Here is a 15350-nt window from a genome sequence, read left to right on the forward strand (position 1 = left end):
TGCAGTTAAATTGGGTCTAAATCAGGATGCTAAATTGGTTTTAAAATGGTGTTCTTAACTTGGGGTCCACAGATTCCCAACAGGCCCTTGGATAGATTGGGGGGGGGGCGTGTCCATGAACTTTTTTTTAAAAAAAAATTACATCTTTATTCTTGCTAACCTCTAACTGAAATTTAGTATTTCCTTCAATTATGATTTTTTAAAAATAACATTCTGAGAAGGGGTTTGCAACACACAAAAAGGTTAACCCTTGAGCTAAATTTGTAGATATTAAGCCAAGTCTTGAAATAAGAGGAAAAAGGCAATGGGATATGTTTTTGGACCTCCTGAAAAGAATCTGGATGCCATCTCATAGCTCGTGCCCTCTTACCTCCTTCTGAATGCTGGATAAGTCTTGTTATACTGTTGCTATGGGCCCATGACTGCTGTTTCCCTATTTCCCTTGGTTCCTAAACTAGACCATTTTATTTCAGATCTAGACTCTGCGGAATTGACAGGAGCCTGTAGTGTTTGGACAGTGACTGTCACATGTGGTCTCCGCGGGAAAGCCCCAGGAATGAGGGGTCCAGGAGGTACAGGGAAAGCAAGAGTGCCCCAAGGAGGCAGATGAGGACCATCAGGAATCTCAGAAGCCCTGGGCCGTGGCGCTGCTGCTTGTGCCAGTTCTGGATATAGTGGTCTACTGAGTCAGCAAAGGTAAACTTCTCCGGAATGTAGCCAAGTTGGTCACGGGCCTTTCGGATCTGGAAGGTGTGAGTCACGGCGATACTCCACACCTGAGGGGTTAAGAGGCTAGAGGGAGCCTTTGGGAAAAGTGGGATGGAGTGGGAGAAGAAGGAGATGTAGCCCAACCCTGTCTGCTGGGAGGTGGTCCTGATGTTAGGCAGGCTGAAGCCTCATGTGTTTTTGTGAAAGTTATAGCTAATTTTTTCCAATATAGAAATCACTGAAGCCCTTGTGAGCTAGGGGGTAGAAGGAAGGATCAAAAGACCTTTCCCTGAAAATGCTATTGAGGGAAAAACTCCAAGGAGGGATAATTCAGGAAGGAAACCTCAGAGGTTTCAGAGATTTGTTTTTCAGTCGTATTCAACTCTTCGTGATCCCACTTGGGGTTTTCTTGGCAAAGATACTGGAGTGGTTTGTCATTTCCTTCTCTAACTCATTTTACTGATGAGGAAACTGAGGCAAACAGGATGAAGTGACTTGCCCAGGGCCACATAGCTAGCAAGTGTCTGAGGCCAGATATGAACTCAATTGTTTACAAGTTATCTCTCCCATTAGAGTATGGGGTCCTTGAAGTCAGGGAGTGTTTTTGCCTTTATATCTCCAGCACTTACCTTTGTGCCTGACACAGAATTAGCCCTTAATAAGTGCTTAATAAGTTGACTGACATACAATTAAATTGTTATTGCTTATTTCACCTCGGGCAAGTTACGTATGTCTCTGGGGCTCAATTTCCTCATTTATAAAAATGGGAGGATTGGGCTGAGACCTTTTAGTCTCTGTCAACTCTAAATCCTGTGTTTCATGTTTTCATGTTTCTCTAATACCTTGTTTAAAGCATTAATCTAAAAAATCATTACCTTGGGAAGGAGGTAGAGTAAATATTATTTTCCCCTATTTTACAAATGAAGAAACCGAAGGTCAGAATTGTGACTTTGGACAGCTGCAAGCGCTGGCATGCTGTCTTTACTCCTCTCTGGCCATCCTCCTGCCACCCATCTTTTAAGGTCCACCTCTTCCATGAAGTCTTCCTTGATTACCCACACTGCTGTGTGTATACTGACTTATCCCTTCTCTTAAGTCCTTCAGCACCAATAGAATGCCTCAGGTCATAGCACATACTACTCTTTAGCTAGTATATGTGGCTTAGTCTTGTCTTTCCAACTAAATTGAACTCAGAGATTTTGCCATCTTTTATAATTCCCCACAGTGTTGGGCACACAGGTAATTAAAAAATACTTGGGCATATGCTTGATTTTGCTGGGTGATATTGAAAATCCTTGGCAGTGGGATCAAGGAGTAGGTCACCCTGGGGAGCTTAGATTGTCCTGTAAGGTTTGCTTTGCCTAGACTGTTCTACCAACACAGAAGGGACTTTTGAAAGATTACCTTCCCTAGACACATACCCAAACTTCTTCTCAAATAGACTGGAAGCCAGAAACTGGGCAGCCTAGACAGAAATGTCTAAAGGAAGGGAGGGAGCTCTGTGCAGCTGGCGAATGTGCCAGGGCCTTCCCTGGAGTATGGCCATAAATTTTCTCTTCTGATTAAAGGCTCTCCTTACACAGATTGCTGCAATTATGCAGAACTGATTTCTCTCAAGGGTTCTTCTCTCTGTTGTCTGGAACCGGCCTGGTGCCATTGCCAGATGCAGGACTAAGGGAATGAGAATAGAAGCTATGATGACAGGTACAAGTGGGAGGTGAGGACCCTGTGTTCCAGGCCCACCTCTGAATCCTCATTCTCTGATTTCTGAGTTGGAAACTGATCACGATTCCATCTGTCTTTTACTTGTCAGTCAACCAATACGTATTATTAGTCTTCGCTATACTTGGTGCTATGAGGACACAAAGGACCATAAGACATGGTTTTTACCCTCAAGGAATTTAATATCTAGTGAAGAGGTCAGTATTAACTCATCTGGAACAAAAAGGGACCACTAAAGAGCTGAGTTGTATAGTTGTGTTTGTAGTATTCAGAGAAGAGAGAAGTCTGTACAGAAGTGGGGAAAAGGCTAGGGTTGCCAAGAACCTTTTCAGTGGACCGGAGGTCCACAGACCCCCCAAGGGGATCTTGGATAGATTTTAGGGGGAGGGCCCCTGTGAAATTAGATGGGAAAATATTTGGAAAAGTGTATTTCAGTATTGTTAGTTTCCTTTGCAATCCTATGCATAATAATTTATTTTGTGTGTTTAAAAACATTATTCTGAGAAAAGGTCCATACGGTACTGCCAAAGGGATCCATATACAAAAAAGGGTGAGAATCTATGTTTTGGAGCATGTAGGTTTATTTAGAGAAACGCTGAGTTTTCATGTCTAACCTGGGATGGGAAGGTAAGGGGGTTTGATGTTCGGTTCCTCCTCTGAGCCGGCGCTACTGACCTGCATATCCCACCATGTCTTAGCCCTATTTGGGCCCAGTAAGTTAATGATAATACTTCCTGATGCATCACTTGGGCTCCACCCTTCTCTACCTACAAGCACATGCAGCCAACTTTGCAACTTCCTGGACCCAAAACCTGCAGTCGAGCTCTTTGGAATTTTGGTAGATTATGACCATTTACTTCCCCCAGTTATAACTATCTACTTACTTTCAAAGCCCAGCTGCTTACCTCATCTAAGAAGCCTTTCCTGGTTTCTCCTCAGTTGGAAATCTCTCCCTCCTTAAATCTCTTCACTGTATTTTGAGTCCCTCTATTGGTACTATAGTTTTTATGACCATGTCTTACCCAATCTGCTAGACTCTAAGCTCCTTGGGAGCAGGTACTGTGTTATCTTTTAACACAATTCCATTTTGTAAATTTTGTACAATTTGTAAAAGTCTTTGTATTATAGGTAATAAATGTGTATCCAATTGAATTGAATTGCCTCCCTATGAGAAGCAAACATGAGTATTGGTTCTGGAGTCAGCTCCACTGAGTAGAAGCGGAACAGGGAGTAGACATTATTTTTATGGCTATAGATGTTGAGGCAGAAGGAGCAGACAGGATGCAGGATGTGACCAGCCAGAAAGTGCTCAAGAAGACTTTGCACTGAAGGCCTCTGCCCGGGCTTCTCTGGATGCATTCACAGAGTGCCTTGGACTCCTTGACGTTCCAGAGCAGCTCTTCCCTTGGCTTATCCGTGTGGATTATGTGACATTGCACAGCAGTGCTTCCCCTCCCCTCTGTTTCCCCTTACCATTTTCTTACAGTGTGGTAGCTTCCCCCCAACCCCTCCCCCTATCCTGTCAAACTGTATATAGACCAGACATGTAACCCTGTTCAGTGCTTTGTCTCCCATAGAGTAGGGCCCACTGGACACTCTGGCCTCCCATAAGGAACAGAATCCGCTGGGTAAAATCCCCAGTAAATGACTTGGAGACGGTTTAAGCAAATTCCTTCAAGACAACACCATGACACATACGCCTGTTCCTTATCAATTCTGGTGGTCCTATACAGGGACCTGTCTTTGGCTCAGACTTACTTTAGGTAAGACCTCTCTTGCGGTGGGCCCCCTAGCAGCTGGCCACATAGGCTGTGAGGTTACAGAGGGGCTCAGCATTTGGAGATTCCCTTAGCGTGAGAAATGCCTTGTTTGGGAAGCCTTGTCTTATTCCTTCCCTCTTGTGGGATGCTGTGGTGAGAAGTGATTCTGTGGCCCCAGCTTCAGAGCACTAGCTTCAGACTTTTAATTATGGGTCAGTCTCCTGTGCCTAGAGCTCCCCTCTAGGTTGCTTGCTCTGAAACTAGGGCAAGCCGAAAGAGAAATTTGGTCCTTAAAGACTTAAAGAAAAGGTACCTTGTATTCTATTGCAACACGGCCAGGTCTCTAGAGGACCAAGAAAAGTGATTTGTGAAGGGGGTTTCCAAACAAGCCTCTCCAAGCTTTTGGACTTCTCCCTCTCTTTGTCATCACCTATGCACTCCGTATTTCTTTCTCCACTAGGCATCTTGCAAAATGAGAACAAATTCAGCTTACAAGATCTTACACGGAGACACCTATAAATCTGTAGGAAGGCCTTATTAAATCGAACACTACATAAATATTAGCTGTGGTAAAGATATTGGTTGTTGTGATTTGTGATTATTATATGAAATTTAAATGTTTCTTTGTATTATTCAGTTATTTAATTGCTATTTGAGTATCTCTGAAAGCTCTGGAGGTTTCTGCCTGGGGAAACTGGTCACACTCTGCGAGCATTAAATCAGATGCCTTAGGTCTCTCTGCCTGGACCATGAGCAGCAGTGCATCTTAGAGCCTTGGGATGTTTTAGCTCAGTACATTTTGAGTTAATCTGATGATAACAGGTGCGATTTCAAACTGTTTGTAAAACATTATATGCATTTCCTAGGATATGCAACTTGAAATTCCCGGGAGGATAGGAATGGATAGCTGGAATGCTTAAGGCAGCTCTTTATCTGGTAAGTGTCAAAGGTAAAAGAGACAGGACTCCAGTTCTTTAAGGAAGTCGAGGAAAAGGTTATTCAGAGTTAGGAATTGTCACCACATATCTTTAAAAAAAAAAAGAAAATATGTGAATTTATGGATAATAATCTTTTAAAGTGCTCAGAGTATTGGGCCTTAGAAATTAAAATATTACCATTAGTAATTATGAATCCAGATTTGATTTGATTTAAGCCAAAATCAGCCCTGAAGGAAATAAGAACGGGGTCTCAGAATGCTTTTTGTCAGGAATATTATGGTAAATTACAACCTAACAGGAAAAGATATTTGTTATTTGGCTTCAAGAAATTTATTGGCTGTAGGGCCCCAAGAAAGTCCTGTTTATCTCAGTTTAATAATAGAACCCACCTCCCAGGTTTGTTGTGAGGATCACATGACTGTAATGTTAACTGTTTCTTCTGATAACCATCTAGGCAAACTTTATCAACCCTATACAAGAGTTTTCTGTGTTGTGGAATTCCTACTGAGTAAATGGCAATCCTTGCACAAAATAGGGGTGTGAACTTCAAGTCTGCTTTATTTAAGGATGTATTCATATATGTTAATTTGGAGGTTTGTAAACTAGTACATTCACTATCTATGTGAGATTCCAGAAGGTAATTCTTTTCTTAATTTCTAGTGTTATATTTAGAGATAAAGAGAAGAGCTGTTCTGGAATGTCAGGTAATCTGAGGTGCTTTGTGTATGCATACAGATAATCCCGTGGTCGGGGGCTTCAGTGCATAGTCTCCTTGAGCACTTTCTGGCTGGTCACATCCTGCATTCTGTCTCAGTATCTTACATCCTGCATCCTTTTTGCTCTGTTTGCTTCAAACACTCCTATCTACCTCATCATGGGGAACTCCCAGGTGAGGAAACTTTCTTTACCAATTCAGATCAGCACTTTTTTCTGCAATTTTTACTCTTAGGGAATTCTCTAGAGCAGTAAGAGTTTAAGTGACTTGTCCAAGATCATATAACCAGTATGTGTCAGAGACAGGACTAGAACCCAGGTTTTCCTGACATTGAGGACAACTTTCTACCCTCTATGTTATACTGACAGTCTAGTATCATCTCTTTTATTTGAGAATTTCAGTCTCGACCCTTTTCAGCATTAACAAAAGAATCCTGGAGCTCCAGAGGTACAAATCTGAAAAGGAAGGACCAAGTAGAGAAGAAAAATTCCATTGTCTTTCCTATATTTTCTATGCAAGGACAGCCATGGACACAGTCATGTTTTAGGTGGGCTCATGGCAGAGAAAAGAATGAGTCCTAATGGCAACTTTTCTGACTCTCTTGATTCATTCGTCCTCTTGGTATTCCAGTGATGGCCAAGGAGACCTTCTTGAGGCCATTTCCCCTCGCACCATCTAATTTACCTTCCTTACACATATATTCTCTTTCTCCCCCTCCCCCTTTTCATCTCCCTCCCCCTTTCCCTTTCCCTTTCCCCCTCCTCTTCCAAGCCTGCTAGGGCCTAGCCTCAAAAATATGCTTTAGAACCTAGGTTATTCACAGACCCTTTAGGATATCTCTGGCTTCTGAACACAAAAGCATGAGAAGTCTAGAAATACACTGCATTATATATGGTATCCCTTGGATGGAAGTAAGGATGGGTGCTATGGCCTAGTTTGGTCAGCAGAGGGTAGCCACATCCCAGAGCAGCACATATCTTGGCTGAGGGGATAAAGAATCATTGCTTTAGACCTCAGAGACCTCAGCCCATATAACCCAATCGCATCATTTTTCAGATGACGGCACTGAGGCCCACAGAGGTAAAGAAATTTGCTTAAGGTCATTCAGGTATGAAGTGGAAGAGCCAGGATTTGAACTTGGGTGGAACTGGCTGCTTTAGCAGCTTAATAGACCCCTTCACAGCCGGGTGACTATTAGCTGTGATGCAATGGGGATTTATAGGTTAGATGAGATGCCAAATAATGTCTCTTCTAATTCCAAAATGCTGTGATTCCTTTGACGTCAGATTCAGCACTGGGATGTTGAATAGTAATAATTTGAAAAATTCCTTCCTATTTTCTAGCTTTCCCCTGGATGCCATCCCAACCCATCTCAGAGTGTTCAATACAAATTTACTGAAAATTAATCTATTGGCACTGACTGTTTGCCCAGCGTCATGCACAAGGGAAACATTGAACTGAGGTCCCTTCGAGTTCTAAATATGTGACCAGAGGACACATTGCTGCTGACATGATTTTCCTTAAATAGAGATCTGTAGAGCTCTGATTCTGTCCCTCTCCTATTCAGTTAATAGCCTCTAGAACGAAAGATACACTCCCCTTTCAGCTTTTTCTACCTGGACCCAATCTATCTTTCTAAGCTTTTGGGACATTATTCTAGCACTCTGTAAATCCATCTTAATTATCCTTCTCTCTGTTCCTAACTCATGTCATGGCCATCTATTTCCCACCTCTGTCTCTGTGCCTTTTCAGGCTGTCTCCTATACCTGGAACACATTCCTTCTTCTTTACTTCACAAAATCTCTCCCTTCCTTAGAGGTACAACTTAATCACCACCCTCTGTTAGAAGCCTTTCCTGATCCTTCCCCATCCCAATGGCTAGTTCCCTCTCTCCTTGACTACCTTAACTACTCTGTATTCTTTGTATTTATTCTTCTCTTTCTACTGCATATACACATATGTACCTGTTGTCATCTCCCCTCCTCCCTCCCAGAATGTAACATCCTTGCTGGTAGGGATTGGTTTCTTTCTTTGTTTTCATTACTCCAGCACCTAGTAGGTGACACATAGTAGGTACTTAGTAAATGCCTCTTGATCAACTGAAATATTAAGGCCACTGTCCTTGAAGTCAAGGCATTCATGCTTAAGCTGGGAGGGTGAGATTGATCCATAGGAAATAATTAAGAAATTAGTACTAGAGTATAACAGCACTAAATTGAGGGGTGCTGTCAACCCAATAAAGTGAGCTTGGAGCTTAAAGGATGGAGCATTCTTTGTGGTCTAGTGTGGTCTAGGAAGGCTTCCTGGAGAAGGTGGGACTTCAGTGGAGCATTGGAGGATCACGTTATTGTCATTTGGCCAAAGTCAAGTAGAATGTGTGTGGTGTAATGGAGGGCTAGAATTTATACTGGGGGCCAGGGAGGAAGTAACAACATGAGCTAATAGTAGACAGCCTTGGCAGGAGATAAGGTTGAACAGAGTGGGACGCTGTCCTGTGGAGGTCCTTGCTAAAGGACCAGCTAGTTTGTGAAATATTGCATCTGTTGTCAGACATTTTGCTGGGTTGCCTTCTCTCTTTCTTTTTTTAATCTTTGTTGCAATGCATGACTCATTAGGTAGAGAAGTGGGAATGAATATATTCAGAAATGAATAAGCAGTAAAAACCAAAGACATCAATAGAAATAAAATGAGATTTAAAGAATAAGAGTAACCAACACAATTAGGAGAGATGTTGTCCTAACTCTCCTTAGTGTAATTGTGATCCTGAGCTGACACTGTCCCACACAATGCACCCAGCAGCCCCTCCAGGATGACGGCCTGGGGACAGAGGGATGAGGAATAGAGGAGAGGAGAAAAGAGGGTCAGGAAGGGAAGGAAGGAGGGAAATCAGCCATCAGGGCCTTCCGAGGCAAGTTCAGGTTTGTTACCTCACTTCGGGTCAACAGAGGTGGGAAATCACAAATGGGTTTCAGGACCAGGTGGAAATACTCCATTCCTGTAGCTGTGAAAAAGACATTAGGGGCAAGAGGTGATTAGATATCATAGCTATGTATACTATGTTTTAAGTAAATCCAGTATTTGTAAAACATCAATTGAGGTGATGATTTGCTTTATAAAACATTCATTTCTTTGTATGAAAAATATACTAGAGGTTCCCTTTGAATAGAGGGTTCCCATTAGTGCACCTAAAATATGAACTGATTTACATTTAACTGCTCAAGAACATAGATTTTTCTTTAGGTGATGCCCACTCAAAATACATCTAGAAGGGCGACATAACCCCATCTATTTGTTTCTGTTTAATAAAGCAGAAATTCTGGTTTTCTGACTTGTAATAGTCCTGGGGAGAGGGATGAGGGGGTTGTATGCTGGTGGAGAGGTGTGCGAATTTGAGGCATGAGGAAGCTTCAAAAGTTGCCAGTTGCCTCCACAGTCATCTGTCAGGAAGGTTAAAACTTCTGTTCAGAACCGTGTTTGGGTGCTTACATTGGCAGCACAGAGAAAATGAGAATGAAACAAAATTAGCTTGGCTCCTGATCAAGGACAGCACACAAACTTGTGGAGTGTTCCTTACTTAAAAAACAAGGAAACAAACAAAAACCACTTCCTCGCCAGCACTAAAAAAACCAGAAAGTAGACCTCTGGTTGGAAATTTGGTCCTGAAGAAATGAGAAAATGTATCTTTCTCCCTTCTTTGCAGAGATGGGAGGGATGGGGGCGGGGAAGGAGGGGGGAACACTGCATATATTGTCCAATTTCATATGATGGTTAGTTTTGCTAAACTTTTTTCTTTCTTTTTTCTTTGTTACGTGGACAGCTTAGGTTTGGCCTGCTGGTTAAGGCTGAGGAATGATACATTCGGAAATGAAAGTGATATAAAAAGAAAATAGATCAATAAAAACTAATTAAAAAAAAGAATTGTAGTTGGAAATCTGAGAGAACAATGAAGCCCCATGTGGGAAGTATTCACAGCCTTAGGCATGAGGATTATTAGAAAAAAAAATCATTCTAAGGTTATATAATCTTGTAGATGGGTTCCCTTCACCCCTGCCATGGTAACCCATCTCTCCCTTTTCATTTTTCCTCTTCCTCCCCACACAATCTTTTTTGTTTACCTGCCACATAAGCCAAGGAAGTAGGAATCTGGATCCATGGCCGGCTATATCCCATCTTATCAAACTGTAGGGAAATGAGAAAAGGGCAGAGTGAGCTCAGGACCCTTCAGGGCTGAGGATCAGGAGGAAGCAGAAGGGGTGGTGCACTCAAAGCACCTCCCTTCCTTCCTTCCTCATGTTTTGTAAAGGACATTTACTGCATTTTAGGTTGAACTGTGAACTGGACCAACCATTCTGGAAAATAGTTTGGGTCTTTGCCCAAAAAGTTACTTAGCTATGCATAGCTTTTGGCCCAGTGATACCACTATTAGTTCTAAACCACAAAAAGTTCAAACAGAGGAAAAGGACATAAAGATACAAAAATATTTGTAGCAGCTCTTTTTGTGGTGCCAAAGAATTGGAAATTGAGGGGGAGTCTATTTGGGAATTGCTGAACAAGTTATGGTATATGAATGTGATGCAATATTATTTTGCTATAAGAAATAAGGAAAGAGACAGACTCAAAGAAAACTGAAGATTTGTACGAACAGATGCAGAGTGAAGTGAGTAGAATCAGGAGAACAATTTATACAATAGTAGCAATATTGTAGAGGCAACTTTGAAAGACTTGAGAACTCTGATCAGCTAACCATGATTCCAGAAGACTCATGATGAAACATGTTACCCACCTCCCGACAGAGAAATGATAGCCTTAGAGTGAAGATTGAGACATATATATGTATACATATATTTTAGATATAGCTTATGTGGGGAATTTGTGCTTGACTGTACCTATTTGTTAGGAGAGTTGGAAGAATTTTGTTTTTCTTTCTTTTTCAATGGGGAGGAAAAAGAAAGGAGAGAAGGCAGGTAAATTGAAAACAGAAGAGAAAACCTAATTTTAAAAATACAGGACATGCCTCAGACTCCTGCCCCTAGTCTGTTGTTGTGTTTGTCTTTCATTTTTTTTAAGAGGACCGTGGCATCAGGGAATGATGACATAACTTGCAGTTGACTTTTTTTTTTTGCTTTTTGGAGGGCATTTGGGCTTAAGTAACTTGCCCAAGGTCACAGGGCTAGGTTTTTTGTTTGTGTGTGTTAAGTGTCTGAGGCGGGATCCGAACTCAGGTCCTCCTCACTCCAGGGCCAGCACTCTACTCACTGTGCCACCTAGTCTCCCCAACTAACCTCACTTTCTCCTTCAGAGCCATCTGGGTCCAGTGGCCAGATATTCTTTAGGACTAGTAGAGATGGCCCAGGATGTAATAATGGAAGATCCTTTTAGGTTAAGGTCTTTTCAGCTTCTCACCCTGAGTGAGGTAAGGGCCCATTCAATGAAGGCCTCTTTAAGAAATGAGTCTAGGGATGGCCCCTTTAAGCAAACAAACAAAAAACCAGACTTGGGAGGGGAAGATCCTCAGAGTTGCTGGTCAAAAGAGAAACAGTTACTATTGACTCTGAGCCAGGAGGGTCCAATATGGCCATTAAGTGGAGCTTGGGCTAGCCCTGTCACCATTCCAACAGTCCTGATACTAAGGGACTAAGCACACGCTCTAGGTATTGTTATTATTGAGCAGTTGTTTTTCAGTTGTTTGCAACTCTTTGTTGGACCTCATTTTGGGGGACTTTCTTGGCAAAGACACTGGAGTGATTTGCCATTTACTTCTCAAGATCATTTTCCAGATGAAGAAACTGAGGCAAAGTTAAGTGACTTGCCCAGTGTCACACAGCTTCTAAGTGTCTGGGGCCATATTTGAACTCAGGTCCTCCAGACGTCAGGTGTGGCACTCTATCCACTGTGCCACCTAATTGCTCTGCTCTAGGTCTAGAAAGGGCAGGTAGAAATTAATTTCTTTAAAATAATTAGAATCTTCCAGAATTGGTTTCTCTGCTAAAAATGGGACATGTAAGTGATGACATAGGATCAGAATGAGCGAAAGATGTTAATGAGTCTCTTAAAGCCTGGTAGTCCAATCCTCCCATTGTACAGCTGAGGTAGTATCAGATGTGAGATTTGAACCATGGTCCTTACTTTAGAGCCAATGTTCTTTTCCATTGTACAGCATTGCCTCCCGTAGATGTTGCTGCTGCCTTTGATGTGACATCTTTTTTGAAAATGTCGTCATTGTGAAATGCTTTAATACTTTGGGGGATTTTTGTGGAGGCATGGTAACAGTTGGGAGAAAAATATCATTTCTAAAGTTGGGTGTGAACATCTGTTTTCCACATGGTTTCTGTTTTTGGTTTACAGTGGCACTGGAGCAGATAAAATGGAGTTCAGAACTGAGAAGAGAAGACGTGTTTATCTGAATAAATCAAGGAAGCCTTCCCTAGGCTCTTAATTTTACAGTAAAAGAAGATCATATTCAACTTCTGGGCCAACTCTTGTTGGGGAAATCCTAGATGGATGCAGGAAGGAAAAAGGATTCTTATAGGCTATGGTTAAACACTTTCCTTTGGCTCTTTAAGGGCAAGCCAAGGACCCAGTGACACAGGTAGCCCTGATGTCCAGTATAAGCCCTAGGGATGGGGGTTGGGAGGAACATTTAATTTTCATACCCTGGGGTATCTGTGGGCATATATGGTACCTACCAGAGGGGACATCCATTCAAAGAGGTTGACGCTCTCTCCATCATTGATGTAATATGCTTGGCCACTCTGAGACAGAAGTAGAAGAGAGACCAGTCAAGCACACAATATGGCAGCCTCCCCATTTTCAATTTACATCAGGTCATTCAGACACCCAACTAGGCCTGAGTTGAGCTCCTGGAGCAGCATGTATTGGAAATGAATAATACTACTTCAAGCCAGGGTGATGAAAGAGAGATTTTGTGGGAAAGTTACTACCTTGGTTCAAACAGATATCACTTCTTTCCTAGATTTTTGGCTCCAGCCCATCCCCCACAAACTCCCAAAGCGATTGTCTTTCAGAGTGTATGTGGCCATGTTACTCCCTTACTCAATAAACTCCAGTGGCTCCCTATTCCCTCTTCCTGTTGTTCAGTTGTTCACTCATGTCCAACTGTTTGCGACCCTGTGGTCCATAGCATGCTGATATTGTCCACAAGGTTTTCTTGGCAAAGATATTACAGTCGTTTGGCAACAGATATTAGGTGTCTTGTCCAGGGTCACACGACTAGTAAGTATCTTAGGCCAAATCTGAACTCAGGTCTTCCTGACTTCAGGTCCAGTGCTCTATCCACTGACCTCCTAGCTGCCCCTCTCCCCTATAGGATAAAATAGAAACTCCTCTGGTTAGATTTAAAGCCCTTCCTAACTTGATCCCAATCTCTTTTTAGCTTCAGTGCTTATTATGTCCCTCCAGTCCTGCCACACTATACAATCCAACCAAACTAGTCATCTCTCTCTCCAACATGGCGGTCTATCTGCCATGCCTGTGCTTTGTACTTACTAGCCTTTAAGGAATCCACTCCTTCCTCGCCTTTCCCTTAGAATTTGAAGCTTAAGCACCATCTCTTATATTTCCTGATTCCAGACTCCTGCCCTAAACCCTGTATATACTTTGTATTTATTTTCTTTATTCTCATTTTATATAAAGCTTCCTACAGGAAGCCTTTCCCAACCCCCTTAATTCTCATGCCTTCCCTTGGTTAATTATTTCCTGTTTATCTTCAATATGGCTTGCTTTGTATATGTTTGTTTGCATGTTGCCTCTACCATCAGATTTTTTTATTAATTTATTTATTTCCTTTTAGTTTACAATACTCAGTTCCACAATCCCTTTCTAAACCACCCCACCCTGCCCCGTCATGGCGGCATGCAATCAAATATAGGATCTACCAATAGCTTCACATTAGACATTAGTCAGGTCCTAAAGAAGGATTATAACCAATGGAATGAACAGTGGGAAAGAGGAAACAAAACAAAACAAGAAAAAGAGAGATAGCAGGTGGTTTGCTTCAGTCTGCATTCAGACTCTGTAGCTCTTTCTCTGGGAGATGGAGATCTCTCTCCATCATGAGTCTTTTGCAGTTGTCTTATAACCTTGCATTGCTGAGAGCCCAGTCTATCAAAGTCAGTCATCACAGATACCATGTGTCTGTAATTGTGTACAAAGTTCTCCTGGTTCTGCTCTCCTCGCTCGGCATCAGTTTATATAAGTGTCTCCAGGTTATCATCTACTATTAGATTTTAAACTCCTTTAGGGCAGGGACTGTCTTTTGCCTCTTTTTGCATCACCGTGCCCCATATGCCCACAATGCTTAGCAGGGTTCCTGGCGTACAGGAGGTGCCTAATGGATGTTTATTGATCGATTGTACATAAAGGACAAAGGGAAGGGTTTTGTTTTGCCTTTCCACGTAGTTGAAGTAATCACATAAAGCGAAGAATAAATAATTGATATAATGAGTTACCAAGGTGCTCCTCTGCTGATCTCTGCACAAAGTATGTAACAAACACTCTTCTTTCGTGGGATTATAGGAGAAAATGGCCATCCCTCTGAGGGCCAGTAAAAGGCCGAGTTGTGAGCTCTGCAGGTAGAGCTTATCAAGAGAAAGAAACAGAGGAGGAGCCTGATCCCTGAAAAAGAAATTACCCTTGGGAGGAAGGAGGGGATTTCTTCCCCTTCTCCCCCACCCCAGCCATGTCACTTTGGAGTGGAGCTACAAACAAAGAGTCACACTCCAGACGGACACAGATACACAGAGGCAGTTACTTAAGGGAGGAAGTCGTTTCTAGGACTTTGGCAGCAGAGAAGGAGGCTGGTTGTAGACCCTAGGCCTGACAATTGATGTCATGTTTTGGGGGGAAGCAGACCCTGGGATCCCAGCTGAGCACTCTGCCCAGAAGAGATTCTGTGCCCAGGGCAGGACTATGTGAGGCATCCTGATGGAGAGCAAGGGCATCAGGGCTGTGGAACCAGAGGCCTGAGATGCTTAGGCCATGTGGTCCCTCTGATCTGTTGTATTCAAGTTCGTGCACACTCTTTGTATATTTGTAGGAAGCATGCTCCAGGTTTTTGGAAGGAATGTTTTTTAGTTACTGTTTTTACTATGCCTTTTGAGTAAATGCTTTTGTGAAGGGCTGTCTCAAAAGGACTGATTTGAAGGGAAGCTTACTGGAGGGAGTTCATGAGCTATCATTTTAGGAGTCAGTATCTCTAGGGCACCCCTTAAAACTCAAGGTAGTAGCTGCCCTATGGAAAGTAGCCTAGGAGGGGTGCAACAGGCACAGTGACCCAGCATTAGCAATTGCCTTATAGGAAGTCAACCCAAGAATGTGAATGTAAATTGGGAAAGGAGCTCAGAGGGAGTGGTACCTGCAGAGGCGTATGTTAAATATAATATTTAACTCTCTCTAGATCTGTATCTGATCTAAATGTATATTCATATCCTTATCCATATCCATACCTGTACCTAGATCTATATCTACATCTATATCCCTGTCTATATC

General features: G+C 42.4%; 1 protein-coding gene across 1 annotated transcript in view; it reads right to left on the minus strand.

Moving 5' to 3' along the window:
* Positions 1–476: 476 nt before the first annotated feature.
* SDR42E2 (short chain dehydrogenase/reductase family 42E, member 2) overlaps positions 477–15350 on the minus strand; it is a 31504-nt gene continuing 16630 nt past the window's right edge. Inside the window, exons 8-11 of the mRNA XM_069085361.1 lie at positions 12530–12595; positions 9959–10022; positions 8771–8844; positions 477–776 (exon numbers count right to left, since the gene is read on the minus strand). Coding sequence (XP_068941462.1) covers positions 525–776; positions 8771–8844; positions 9959–10022; positions 12530–12595 — 456 coding nt within the window. The 3' untranslated portion in view covers positions 477–524. The remainder of the gene's footprint in view (positions 777–8770; positions 8845–9958; positions 10023–12529; positions 12596–15350) is intronic.

This window comes from Petaurus breviceps, unplaced genomic scaffold (assembly GCF_028583685.1).
Source record: "Petaurus breviceps papuanus isolate PSGF00001 unplaced genomic scaffold, PetGlider_PUasm1.0 175, whole genome shotgun sequence".
Lineage (NCBI taxonomy): Eukaryota > Metazoa > Chordata > Mammalia > Diprotodontia > Petauridae > Petaurus > Petaurus breviceps.